Genomic DNA, 13,686 nt, shown 5'->3' on the forward strand with positions numbered 1-13,686 from the left:
TTTTACATCGTGTATGAAAACGCGGATAAATGTCGGACCAACACCAAAATACCCCTAACTCCCTCTCTTAAGCATCTATTTACTCTTTGGCACTCATTATTAGGATACTTATCTAGCGAGTCGATCATAAATTATGTAATATTCGACTCGGATTTGTTAAAATTTTTTTATTCGAATCTTTAATTGTTAAGCTCGTTAAAATTATACTCGACTCGTACTCTTTAAAAAAATTTGTTACTCAACTCGACTTGTTCCTCAGCTCACTAAAAAGTTTACCTTATTTTTTTAACTAAAAATAAAATTTACTAATACTATACAAGGATATTAGGGTTGGGTTTTTATTGTGTATTAAAATAATATTATTAATTAATAATATTTTATTATTTATTAAAAATAATAGATTAGTTAATTATTATTATTTTTATTTATTAATAAATTAATAAGTATTATTTAGATTTATTTTTTGAATGAGATAATTTTGAAGTAATTAATAAAAATATATTTTAAAAAATTAATGAGTTGTTTACGAACTTATCAAATCGAGTTAGATTTTGTTTGACTCAATTCGTTAAAGTCTCAAGTTTAACCAATTTAAATCGAGCGTTTACCAAATTTTGATAAAATCAAGTTTAAACTGCTCAACTAACCCTTACCATAACGTTATTCCGCCAACCACACCATTACACACCACAACAAATCCAAACAAATAAAAACTCAAACAAATAACTACCGTTCCTTACACTCTCAACGTGGACAGTCCAGATCTCACATCACCAGCTACCGACCCTACCTTCCTCATTCGTCCACGTTTTACCAATCTCAAAAACATTATTTAAGACAAGTTCACATAAATATATCTCTATTTATTTAACGGTAAATTACAAATTTTAGCACTCAACTTTCTTCTAATTCATATTTTGTTACTATAGTTTAATACTTAACAATTTAGTTATTAAACATTCGATTTATTCCTATTCTAACCATTCCGACATTAAATACTTTCAGGAAATTATGAAAAATTATTATTTATAAAAATTAAAATATGAATATTAAACTTTCTTTATATGTTTAATAAATAAAACATTGGTTTTATATTTCATTTTTTATATATAATGTTCACGAGATAAAAAATCAGATAAAAAAATTTAATTTCTGAATATAAATTGAAAGTTATAATTTACCCTTTATTTAATTAACTTAACTTTAATAAACTAAAATTAAAAATTTTGTAATTAAATTTAAAAGTTTTAAACATTAATGAGTCAAATAGAAATAAGGTCAAAATTAAATGATGAAAAATACAATTTATCCTTGATTTAATTGTCTTTTATTAGCTTGGATCTTCCGGAATATTTAAAAAAGAACTTTTAATTTCGTATTCCTTCCACACAAAAAAAAAAAAACTTTTAATTTCATCTTTGATTGCAGTACAGTAGAGGAGTCTGTATATGAATAAATCTTTAGGTCAAACTTTTTAATACTGTTTTATCCAGATTTTAATGGCGACCAACTTGAACTTCAAGGACTTCGGAAATAACCAGCCGCCACAAGCAGCGGACGGCGGTGGGATTACTCTGTTAAGTAGACAGTCATCAATCTATTCTCTAACCTTGGATGAGCTTCAAAGCACTATGGGTGGCACAGGCAAAGATTTTGGGTCGATGAATATGGATGAGTTATTGAGGAACATTTGGAGCGCTGAAGAAACGCAAACATTGGCTTCTGCCGGTGGTGGCCTAGACGGAAATGGAGGGTTACGAAGGCAAGAGTCCCTGACTTTGCCCAGGACACTTAGCCAGAAGACTGTAGATGAAGTTTGGAAAAATATTTCGAAGGAGTATTCCATAGGGAAAGATGGGATTGGAGCCGCATGGACTAATGATAATATGCCTCAAAGGCAGCAAACTTTAGGGGAGATGACTTTGGAAGAGTTTTTGGCGAGGGCCGGTGTGGTAAGAGAGGGCGCCCAATTTTCTGGGAAGGTCAATGATGTTAATGGAGGGTTCTTTGATGGGTTTCAAAATGGTGGTAGAGGTCCAAATTTGATGGGGAATAGGATTTCTGAAGGTGGTAATCAAATTGGATTTCACGCTTCCAATTTGCCTTTCAATGTTAATGGAGTTAACTCAAACAACCACCACTTAGCTCAGCAGCAAACTCAGCATATTCACCAGCAGCAGCAGCAGCAGCAGCTGCACCAGCAACCGATTTTTCCTAAACCTGTTGTAGGATTTGGATCTCAATTGGGGAGTCCTGGAAATAGAGGTGGAACTACTGGGATTGGAGATCATGGGCTGGGCAATGGTCTTATACAGGGTGGACGGTTGGGGATGGTTGGCTTAGGAGGACCAGTCGGGGTCCCTACCGGATCACCGGCTAACCAGCTAGCATCGAATGGGATCGGGAAGAGTAGCGCGGATAATTCGTCTATCTCGCCGGTTCCTTATGTGATTAATGGAAGTTTGAGGGGTAGGAAATCCAGTGCAGTTGAAAAGGTTGCTGAGAGGAGGCAAAGGAGAATGATCAAGAACAGAGAATCCGCTGCAAGATCTCGAGCTCGCAAGCAGGTGAGTTTGCTTCTTATTTACACATTCTTCATAGCTGTTTTTAGTTCATTGTAGTAAAGGTAGACAATTCGGAATATGCAGTGTTATGCTTCTCGTTGAAGTTTAAGAAATGGCCTAGATCGATCACATTTACTTGATATCTCAGAGATTTTTAACTCTTATTAAGGATTAAGGAGTTTTACAAACCATTGACCTTGTGCTTTTATCATCTATGACATGCTTGCATCTCAAACTTCATGAAAGATTGTGCTGCGGTGTGGTAATTTGAAAGCAATCTGACATGAGAACCGATGAAAGATTGTGAGGATTCGAGGTCATGAGGAGTTATAAGGATTCCTGTTGCGAGGTAATGGAGCATTTGTTTCGACAACATGAGGAGTTTGAAGCTGTATATCATATTATAAGAATCAAATAAAACCATTGGTTAAGTTTAACATTCCTTGAACTAGTTGATTTTGTTATCAACATAATGAATCAAAACTGTTATATCTTACGATCACTGGTAAAATTTATGGTGTGCCCTTAGGTTTGTGTTTTGATATTTCTTATGGTATTCACTGTGTTTTGCGTTTTAGGCTTATACAACGGAACTAGAAGAAGAAGTCGCGAAGCTAAAAGAGGAGAACGAAGAATTGCAGAAGCAAAACGTATGTTCTTACCTTTCTTTGTTCCAGTGTGTTCTTTGTCGTTTGCTCACATATAACTACACATTGGCTATGGCAAACACATACATTATTTCTTGACTGTACTTTGGTTGCTGCAGGCAGAAAAAATGGAAATGCAGAAAAATCAGGTACCAATCCACTTTTGTTTATCTTTTATTTTGTAATATCTAAGTTGGGTGCTTAGTTATTTAGATTTGAAGTACTTTGTTCAATTCTCTAGAACTATTTGGTGGCACCACAGGTCATGGAGACAATGAACATGCAACAAGGAGCTAAGAAGCGATCCTTGCGAAGAACAGCCACGGGTCCATGGTGAACTGAAAACATAGTGATATATTGGTCATTAGATGGTTGTAGATATTTAAGTCATAGGGTACTTTGTTGGGTCTTCCTTTAGATTTGGATTGATGAATTAGTGCAGTATAGATAAAAAAGAATACACAATATTGGTAGTAGTTTTTTTAATCTGTTTCTTTTATGGACAACATGGTTATGTTAATTACACGCAGTATCTGTATATTTCAAAGCATCTCAGAGCTCAAATGGTTGGTTCTTGGTATTGAAGATTTGAAGTAATTACCATTTATGCACTCTGCATTTGGTTGGGGTACAGTGCATGAATTTTGTTTTTCTTGCTATTTATTGATGAAACCCATTGTTTTGGACTTTTAACATAAATTTACTGTGAATTAGATTAATCAAATCCTTTCGTTTACGTTTGATTTTTAGCCAGAGTGAGTATATGGTCTGGGCAAATGCTCTGCTTGGTTATGTTCAGGCCATTGTTACTTGGTTCACCCTTCACGCTCACGAATCTAGTTTGAATTCATTTGTTCTAATTTGAGATTTATTCATGTTCCAATTCGTTAAGGAATGTGTGCTGGAACGATCAATTGATGTACCGAAAATCTAACAAAACAAAAATAAACAAGGTCAATAATACAGGAAGAGAAAGAAACATCTAAATTCTAGCACCAAAATCTATACACTAGTATCGGGAAGAAGATAACTCGAGAAAACCTCATTTCTAATTTATATAATGAATCAATCATCGCCAAATTATCTCACTCACGGAATCATGATCTCAAAGTTTGTTCCAAACAAAACCACCCTCAATGAAGCACAACCGATAAAACTAACTAATTCCTATCAAGTATTTGTTCCGCGAACCTAATCGAGCCGTAAATTACGTAACACTAGTTTAGGCTTTCGGTTATTCCCCACATTCCTTATTGGGTTCTTATAAGCAGTATGCAAAATGGTTTTATTTTTGGCCCATTAGGCAAAATGGGCTAAAATATTAGCCATGTACCCCTGGGAAAACATTATTTAGATATATGCCAAACACTACAATGTTTGTGAAACTCTTCATGCTAACATGACGAGTTGCACAAGAAAATATATTTTATTGGAGCCAGATGTTGGGTCCAATATTTTAATATTTCTTAAGGAATTCATCATGTCGACGTGACGAGTTCCATTAATATATTATTTTTTTAATTTAGAAATTTTTTTATTTTCAAAATATATTGAGAAAAAAATCATGAAACTTGCAATGCTGAGATTACGAGTTCCAACAGTCATATTTATAATTTTTATTTTTATTAAATACAAAGTATTAAGTTACCCATACATTAGCAACATTAACTCCTACTTTACATTAGAAACATTAACTCCTACATTACATTACAATACAATAACAACATTAAGTTACCCACTCATCTTAATTTTCATAATCAGTTAACTCATCAGATGTTAAGTTCTTCAATCCTCAATTTTTCTCTCTCGTTTCCTTCTATATATAAATGTTAAAGTTCTTGAAGTTCAATTTCTATATTGTCAAATACTTCAGGAGATTTTGTTTTTGATGTGGAAGGTGTTACAGCTTGCTTGTGATACTCAATAAATGAGTCAACATTACTCACCGAATTGGTAATGTATGTGTTAATCATCGTTCTAATATCAACATTATTGTCCAAATTACCCATTGATAAATGTTGTGGAACCAAAGAGGTTGGAAACCTGAATTGTAGTAAAGAAAGTGTTGAATCTTCAGTAGATCCAATCTTGTATGAAATTTTTGTCATCAAATAAAAAAGTCGAATGTCTCCCTTGAAAGAGATGATGAAAGATTTTTTCTCACAATAAATTGTTGCCATGGAACTGTGTGGTTAAATATTAGAGTGCATCGGAAAAATATTTTAATATAAAAAATAAGAAGGTATGAAATTACTTGCTGCAGAGTAAGGAGAAAGAATTTTTGATCCACTAAAACAAATGAAGTAGATCGACCGATCTGTTTCCTTTAATGCCCATTGATCCGCCTAAAAGAAGCCTTTTAAGGAAGTTCTTTAGCCTTATAGTTGCCTTAAGGTAGTCGGTTTAAGGCAGAGGTAGTGAGTTCATAAGTAAACATAAAGCTTGCCTGACTTGATAGGCGAATGAAAAGAATAACATAATATAAACTTTAACAATGAAAAAGTAATGGCTATCTATATATAGCACTAAAAAAATAGTGGTGAATTAAGATAACGTATGATGAATTATTAAATATGGTTAAAAACATCATTCAATTATCTGATATATCATTGAAATGAAGTGATATATCACTGAAACGTTTATGAAATGAAGCGATTGGACACTAAAAAGTTTGTGTCATTGTATATTAAATGGTTCATGAGAAAATGACCTTTTTATTAAAGGGAAACAAGTCGAAAACATCATTCAATTGTAACACCTTAATCCGATACGACACAAAGTCGAACGATTAGAATGTCATACAGGAAGACTAGAGCGGTTAACCCAAAAATTTTCTTTAAATATTTTATAAATCGTAAATTTGAAACCATTCTAAGTAAGGTAAATCAAATATAAATATATAGAGTTTACATCAGTGAGCTTCCAAAATAAGAATATAAAAATAATATAGACGAGTGTTTAAAATAAAGTTATGACTCAAGTACAAGAAGGTCTATGAATAATACATGCCCTCTAAGGAATAAGAATCAAGACATACTCTGATGCTCGATCAGTATGGGATGTCTACTACGTTATAGGCTCATCGAATGTTCCTCCTAAATACATGCGCACAGAAATAACTTCCGAACTTTGAGCTTACTACCCAGTGTCACACTAACAACTAAACTATATTAAAAGTGTTCATTAAATGCTCATGTTGTCGAGTGCAATAATGAAAGTGAGAATACTCGTATATTACACACTACTCTAGGATAGACATCATGGTATGGTCAGAGGGTTACACATCTCGGGACACACACCCCTCTAGTCTACCTAGGGTGAGGTCCAAAATCTTTACATTATACTCAACATCCGACTAACCCACCCCTCATGAGTTTTTGGACCTCATGCCCTAGTTAGTCATTAAAGTACCTCACACACTACCTAAGGATATTCAAACATTCTATTTCTTTAATCCATCGTCATCTACTAAAGTAACTAGGGTATCCTGATTATTTCCTAAGCATCAACCAAGGCTAGTTTTATGTAATCCTATATGATATTGTTTATAGTTGTAATTGATTATTATCATGGTTCTCACTTTTAGTTTTATTTGAAAGCAATTTGAGTGTTTTCGGGTCCCTAAATATAATTCCCTTAGTCTTATTGTCCAAAAATGTACTGGGATACCAATACTGAGCCCCTTGGTATCAGTATCAACCCATGAGTATCAATATTCTCCCTTGTATATTGATACTAAATGAAAAAAATTAAAGGTGAGATGGGAGGGTAGTATCGATACTCTTTGGGGTATCGATACCAAATTTTTCTTTAATGATTTGAAAAATACCTTGTATCGATACTCCTAATGAGAGTATTATCGATACTCTACCCTCGATATCGATACTCCCATGAGTACTAATACCACAACTGGCTACTAGAATCCTAGTCTCAATACCCCTCATGCGAGTATTGAAACTAGACTCACATATTTTTCCATTTAAAAGAACAATATTGGTATTGTTATTCTAGTACCATTACCCAAACCCATAAATGCCCTGTTTGGGCATGAATTTGACTCCCAAAACAATCCTAAATCCCTTCCCAAACCTTTTTAAAGTTTTATGTAGGAAATAAAGGATCATAATAGGTCTTTAAACATGTTAAAAACACCGATTATGGAAATCTACCATGAATGCTCATTTATGATTTTCAACATAAGACTCTCTAGCTAAATGCATTCTCATAACTCATAAGTGGTATGAAAGAGTTGTGAATATGTTACCTTAGTCTCTTAGCTATTGAGAATGCCCTCAAATCACCCTAGGGTCAATTTCTCATTCCTTATAGACTTGGAGATTTCTCTCACTCCATTCACTAATCAAAGCCAAGTAAATGAGTTACTAACTAATCTAGGAGCTTCGATTGAACTTAAGGACACTTCCTAAAACTTAAATCCACTAAAAATGAGTTGGAAACATTTGGTATCTTAAACCCCACTAAAACCCATTTTTAGTTTCTATGGCCAAAACTAGATCTTAAGGGCTTGAATAAAAGCTTGAAAGTGGGGATGAATACTTTTACCTTTGCAAACCCAAACTAAGCTTATAGAACAACAAGGTTTTGATCTTTTGAGTATCTCTTGAAGAGAAAAAATAGGATGAAGTGGGAGATAGGAGACAAAGTTCATGAAGACTACGAGGGTGTACCAATGTGAGATCACCCAAATTAGTGGTTAATCAACTTTTGTTTCAAACAATGGTGGAATTGCTTTTTTGGTCCTATTTTTTCTATATTATTATTAAAAAATATCCCTATTTAAAATCCAATAGGCCCCAAACCAAGCCTAAATAAACATCTAAATGGACTAAGCTCTCCTGCGAGGTAATTAGGCTTATCTAACCTATCTCAGGTAAACTTGACTCTACTAACCCGAGATTCAGGATGTTACAACTCTCTCTTCTTAATAAGAAATTTTATCCTCGAAATTTACTTTCATAGAAGAGATGTGGATACTGAAGATGCATATCCTCTTTAGTTTCTCAAGTTGTTTCCTTGACTCTATGATTCCTCCACATCACCTTCACTAAGGGTATCTTCTTGTTCTTTAACTCATTCTCATCTTTTGCCAAAATTCTTATCAGTATTTCCTCGTAGGTCATGTCTTGACTTACCTCGATTCATTTTAACGGTAATATATGGGAAGGGTCAAAACGATACCTCCTAAGCATGTACCATAAAACACATTATAGATGTTTTCAAACTCTGGTGGTAAGGTCAATCAGAATGCCACGAGTCCAACTCTCTCGAGTACTTTATAGAGTCCTGTGAAATATGAGGTCAAATTTTGCTTACGCGTAAATCAAAGTACTTTATTCCACGGAGACACCTTGAAGAGCATATTGTCTTCCACGACAAACTCGATATCATTTCCTTCCAAGTCCGCTTATGATCTCTGCCTATCAGAAGCTTCCTTCAACCAACTCTGAATCAAATTAACCTTCTCTTCAGTTTTTGTAATTACCACTATCTTTCCTTCAATTAGCTCTGTCCAAGAAAGGGGATTCATACACTTACGCCCATACAAAGCCTTGTACGAAGCCATCTAGATACTGGACTTGTAACTGTTATTATACACGATCTCCACTAATGGCAGGTAGTCTTCCCAACTACCCTCGAGGTTTATAATGATGCACCTAAGCATAATCTAGTTAAGATGCTTAAATTAACTGTCTACTTGAGAATGAAAGGTAGTGCTAAAATGGAGTTTGATACATAAGGATTCATGAAGAGCTTTCCAAAAATTGAGAAGTGAACCTGTGATCTCTATTTGAAATGATTGAAATCGAGACTCCATACAATCTCACTATCTTATGAACGTATATCTGCGCTAACCTCTCTAAGGTGAAATCCATCATAACCGATAGGAAGTTAGCTGATTTGGTCATCTGATCAACTATAACCCACACTGCATTGTGCTTATGTCTCGTTATCGGTAGCCAGGTTAAAAATCAATGGTTACCCTATCCCACTTCCAATTTGGTATTTGAATTGGTTGGAGCAACCCTAAAGGAACCTAGTGTTCATCTTTAACTTATTGACACATTAGGTATCTAACAACAAATTCAGATACTTCCCTCTTTATGCCCAGCCCCCAATTCAATGGTCGGAGCTCTTAATACATCTTGTTTATACCCGGGCGAACTAAGAGTGGACTACAATGTGCTTCATGAAGGATCTTACTATGTACCTACTCGTCTATGGGTACACACAAATGATATGTGAAGAATAATACGTCTCCATCAAGCAACTCAAAACTTGGGGCTTCACCTCAGTGGACTTGCTCCACATGAGCCCATATGTGACTATCAGAACTCTGTACCTCATAAATTCACTCACTAACTCAGTTTCCAATCACAACTCAACCAATAACCCAGTATCTCTAGATAAACTCAAGCGTGTTAATAACACCTTGAACTCTGACATCGACTTTCTACTCAAAGAATCTACAATGTTTGTTTTCCCTAGGTGTAGTCGACCACACAGTCGTAGTCCTTTAACAACTCAACCTATCTACGTTGCCTCAATTTTAACTCATGGGTGGAATAGTTATACTCATGCAATTTAAGCTTATGGGATGCATAGGCTACCATTTTCCCTTCATGCATCAAAACACATCTGAGCCCATTTAACGAGGTATCACTAAACATGATGAAGTCATTCCCTGACTTTGGTTGGGTTAAAACTGGGCCTTGAGTTAGGATGGCTTTTAACTGCTCAAAACTTTTTTATCACTTCTCGTCCCATACGAAAGGTACTTTCTTCTAAAGTAGCTTAGTTATTGAAGATGCTATCAACGAGAAATCCTTTACAAACCAATGGTAGTACCCAATAAGACCCAAAAAGCTATGCACTTTGGTTACATTCTTTGACGCTTTCCATTCTAGTACTGTCTAGATTTTTTGAGGGTCAACCTGGAGGCCATCAGCTGCCATGACTTGACTAAGAAATGAAACCTTGGACAAAAACTTGGCAAATAGTTATCGGTCTAGAAGGATCTGCATAACTATGCGGAGGTGCTGGTCATGATTCACCTCTAACAGTGAGTACTCCAAGATTTCATCTATAAAAACTACCACAAACTGGTCCAAGTACGATTGGAACACTCGATTCATTAAGTCCATGAATTTTACTGGGGCATTAGTGAGTCCAAAAAACATCACAAGGAACTCATAGTGGCCATATATTGTCCTAAATATTGTATTTTCTTTATCTGTATCCCTGACCTTCAACTGGTAGTACCCCGATCTTAGATCTATCTTGGAGAACATACGTGCTCCCTCAAGTAGGTGGAAGAGGTCATCGATTCTTGGAAGGCAATAACAGTTCTTGATGATTAACTTATTTAGTTACTGGTAGTCTATACACAACCTCATTGATCCGTCATTTTTTTAACGAAGAAGACTGGCGCTCTTCAAGGAAAACTAGTTGGCTGGATAAAACCTTTATCTAGCAAATGTTGAATTTATGCCTTTAACTCCTTTAATTCAGTCGGAGCCATACGGTAAGGGGAAATATACAATGAAGCGAATCCTGTCATCACCTTGATATCGAACTCTAACTCTCGGTCTGGTGGGAGTCTAAAAAACTCCTCCAAAAATATATCTGGAAAGTCTCAAACAATTCAAATATCCTTGAGTATGGGAACTATAACTCGGGTGTTAACCACATGAGCATAAAAAGGTTTACAACCCAACTCTATCATCTTTTGTGCCTTCATGGCCGACACAATCCATTAACACTTGGGCTTCTAGCTAAGTATTATGATCTTAGTCCCATCAACCTTTCCTGGTTTAAGCTGTCTAAATTTACATCCCAAGCTAGCATTATGCTTTGACAACCAATCCATGCCCAAGATCAAGTCAAACTTTCTGAAAGGTAGCTCCATCAGATCAGCCAGAAAGGTTTCACCTTGGATCTCGATGGGACATCTACAGTGACATTTATCTACAAGGACATTTAATCCTAGTGGGCTAGACACTTGAACCTCTATCTCAAGTTCATTTATCGGGGTATTGCTTTATTGCACTAGGTCATGACATATATAGGAATGGGTGGACCCTACGTTAACTAAGGTGTTAACTAGAATAGAGAATACTGTAAAGATACCTGAGATCACATCGATTGTGTCGTACTTCTATTAAGATCTGACTGTATACTGACGAGAGGTCACTCTAGGCTCGACACTAGCTATAGATCATGTTGTACTCCTACTAAAATTCCTGGATATAGTACTCTCTTCTCTCATAGGTTCTATACCCTTATAAATTGACAGAGCCAAGCTCTGGGTCGATACAAGGGTCACACTCTACACTCAGCGTAATCTCCAACGAAGTGGTCCAGGGAACCATAGTTGAAATAACCCCTAGACCCACACTAGTAAACTCCTAGATGCCTTCTATCGCAGACTGAACAATCAGGCCGAAGTAGTGCCCTTATCAAACCACAAACACTTACAACATATACTAATGCCAAGGGTCTCCTACAATGCTTGGATCTGCCCCCTCTACCTGAACTCTACCTTGACTGACTAGGCTAGCTTAATGGTGTCCTCCAATATCCCTGAGAATCCATGGCTCTCTTAGTTGATGGTTAGGAAGGCCTCAAAGACTCTACCAATCTTCTATTCTGCCCAGATGTAGCACTTGATGCTTTAGTCCTTATCCCTAGAACACTCTCTAAGGATTTCATTTGGTAAACTAACTCAATAAAAACCCTCGATAGATGAATAGCTAGGTGAGTGAGGATGTCTAGGAGGAGGCCTTCCTGGAACCTCCTACACTGATGATACTTAGAGGCTACCAACTCTAATGCATACCTACTCAATCGGAGGAACTTTCTCTCGTACTCGAATACAAACCGATCTCCTTGTGTCAGGTGCAAGAATTAATCCCTCAAGTCATCAGTAAGAGCCTCAACTATGTACTTCTCATGGAACTCTGCCAAGAAGTGTTCTCAGGTGGGTCAATTAGGCTCCATCACCATCTCAACTGTCTCCCACCAGTCTATGATATCACCTTTCAGCAGGGTGGTTATGCACTTCAACATACTTTTAGGGGTAATATATAACTGGCGGAGTGTCCTAAGGGTTTCTCTAAACCACTGGTCATTAGCTATCAGGTCATCATCTCTAGAGCTAAAGAAATTGGTTGTCTTGTACCTACAAAGCCTCTTAATTAGGGACTCCTGTAGCACCACAACAGGAGGGGTTGATAGAGCTGACTGGTAGGATGTGCAACAAGTGTCCTGAGGATAGCTCTCACTATGTGTCTGAGGGTCTTGGTTAGATCTCAAAAGAAGGTCACCTTGTCGACCCTCGTATCCCCTAGGAACTCGTACTCAGAATTTGGGACAAAATCGTCACCGGTATAGCCTATTAGGGAAGCTCTACTCTCCTCCCTACCCTCATGTCTTGGAGTGGTGCCATCATCTATGAATAAATCTAAAATTAAGAAAAGAACGAGGAGTTATTATCGCTATTCCAAACTTGGAAGTAATCTTAACCCCCTAAAGGCATGTATACTTATAGACTCTTACTGACTCTAATATGTGGGTCCTAAGAACGTCTGAAGCTGATGCTTTGATACCACTATATGTTACACACTAATCCGATAGGAAACGAATTCAACCCATTAGAATGTCACACAGGACCAACAAAGTGGTTAACCAAAAAATTTTCTTTAAAATATTATATAAATCGTAAATTTGAAACCATTCAAAGTAAGGTAAATTAAACGTAAATATATAGAGTTGGCATCAGGGAGCTCCCAAAATAATTATATCAAAATAATACAACCAAGTATTTAAAATAAAGTTACGACTCAAGTAAAAAATGACTATGAATAATACATGCCCTCTAAGGAATAAGACTCAAGACATACCCCACTGCTCGATCAGTTTGGGATGTCTGTTGCGCGATAGGCTCCTCGAATGCTCCTCCTAAATACCCGCGCACAGAAACAAATTTTGAATGCTAAACTTCTAGCCCAGTGCCACACAAACAACTAAAACATACTAAAAGTGTTCATTAAATGCTCATCATATCGAGTGTAATAATAAAAGTGAGTATACTCGTATACTACACACTACTCTAGGGTAGACATCATTGTGTGGTCGGAGGGTTACACATCTCGGGACACACATAATCTACCTATAGTGAGGTTTGAAATCTCTATATCAGGCTCAACACCCGACATACCCACCCCTCGCGAGTGTTCGAGCTTCACACCCTAGTTAGTCATTAAAGTGCCTCGCGCACAACCTAAGGATATCCGAAAATTCTATTTCTCAAATCCATCATTATTAACTAAAGTAACTCAGGTATCCTGATTGTTTCTCGAGCATCAACTAAGGCTAGTTTTATGTCATCCTAAATGGTATTGTTTATAGCTGTAATTGATTATTATCCTGGTTCTCACTTGTAGTTTTATTTGGAA

General features: G+C 36.2%; 1 protein-coding gene across 1 annotated transcript; it reads left to right on the forward strand.

The window, feature by feature from the left end:
- Positions 1-1,480: 1,480 nt before the first annotated feature.
- LOC120152653 (ABSCISIC ACID-INSENSITIVE 5-like protein 5) lies at positions 1,481-3,649 on the forward strand. Its single transcript, XM_039164840.1, has 4 exons — positions 1,481-2,567; positions 3,143-3,214; positions 3,331-3,360; positions 3,474-3,649. Exons 1-4 carry the CDS (start codon positions 1,500-1,502, stop codon positions 3,546-3,548), a joined length of 1,245 nt encoding a protein of 414 aa, XP_039020771.1. The 5' UTR covers positions 1,481-1,499; the 3' UTR covers positions 3,549-3,649.
- The last annotated feature ends 10,037 nt before the right edge of the window (positions 3,650-13,686 follow it).

The sequence above is a fragment of the Hibiscus syriacus genome, unplaced genomic scaffold, assembly GCF_006381635.1.
Source record: "Hibiscus syriacus cultivar Baekdansim isolate YM2019G1 unplaced genomic scaffold, ASM638163v2 tig00111095_pilon, whole genome shotgun sequence".
Lineage (NCBI taxonomy): Eukaryota > Viridiplantae > Streptophyta > Magnoliopsida > Malvales > Malvaceae > Hibiscus > Hibiscus syriacus.

What these genes read in the sequence shown, in the direction of transcription:
- LOC120152653 (XM_039164840.1), top strand. Translation starts at nt 1,500, where the DNA reads ATGGCGACCAACTTGAACTTCAAGGACTTCGGAAATAACCAGCCGCCA. An exon ending in AAGAATTGCAGAAGCAAAAC is followed by an intron (nt 3,215 to 3,330) that starts GTATGTTCTTAC and finishes TGGTTGCTGCAG; the next exon opens with GCAGAAAAAATGGAAATGCA. An exon ending in TGGAAATGCAGAAAAATCAG is followed by an intron (nt 3,361 to 3,473) that starts GTACCAATCCAC and finishes GTGGCACCACAG; the next exon opens with GTCATGGAGACAATGAACAT.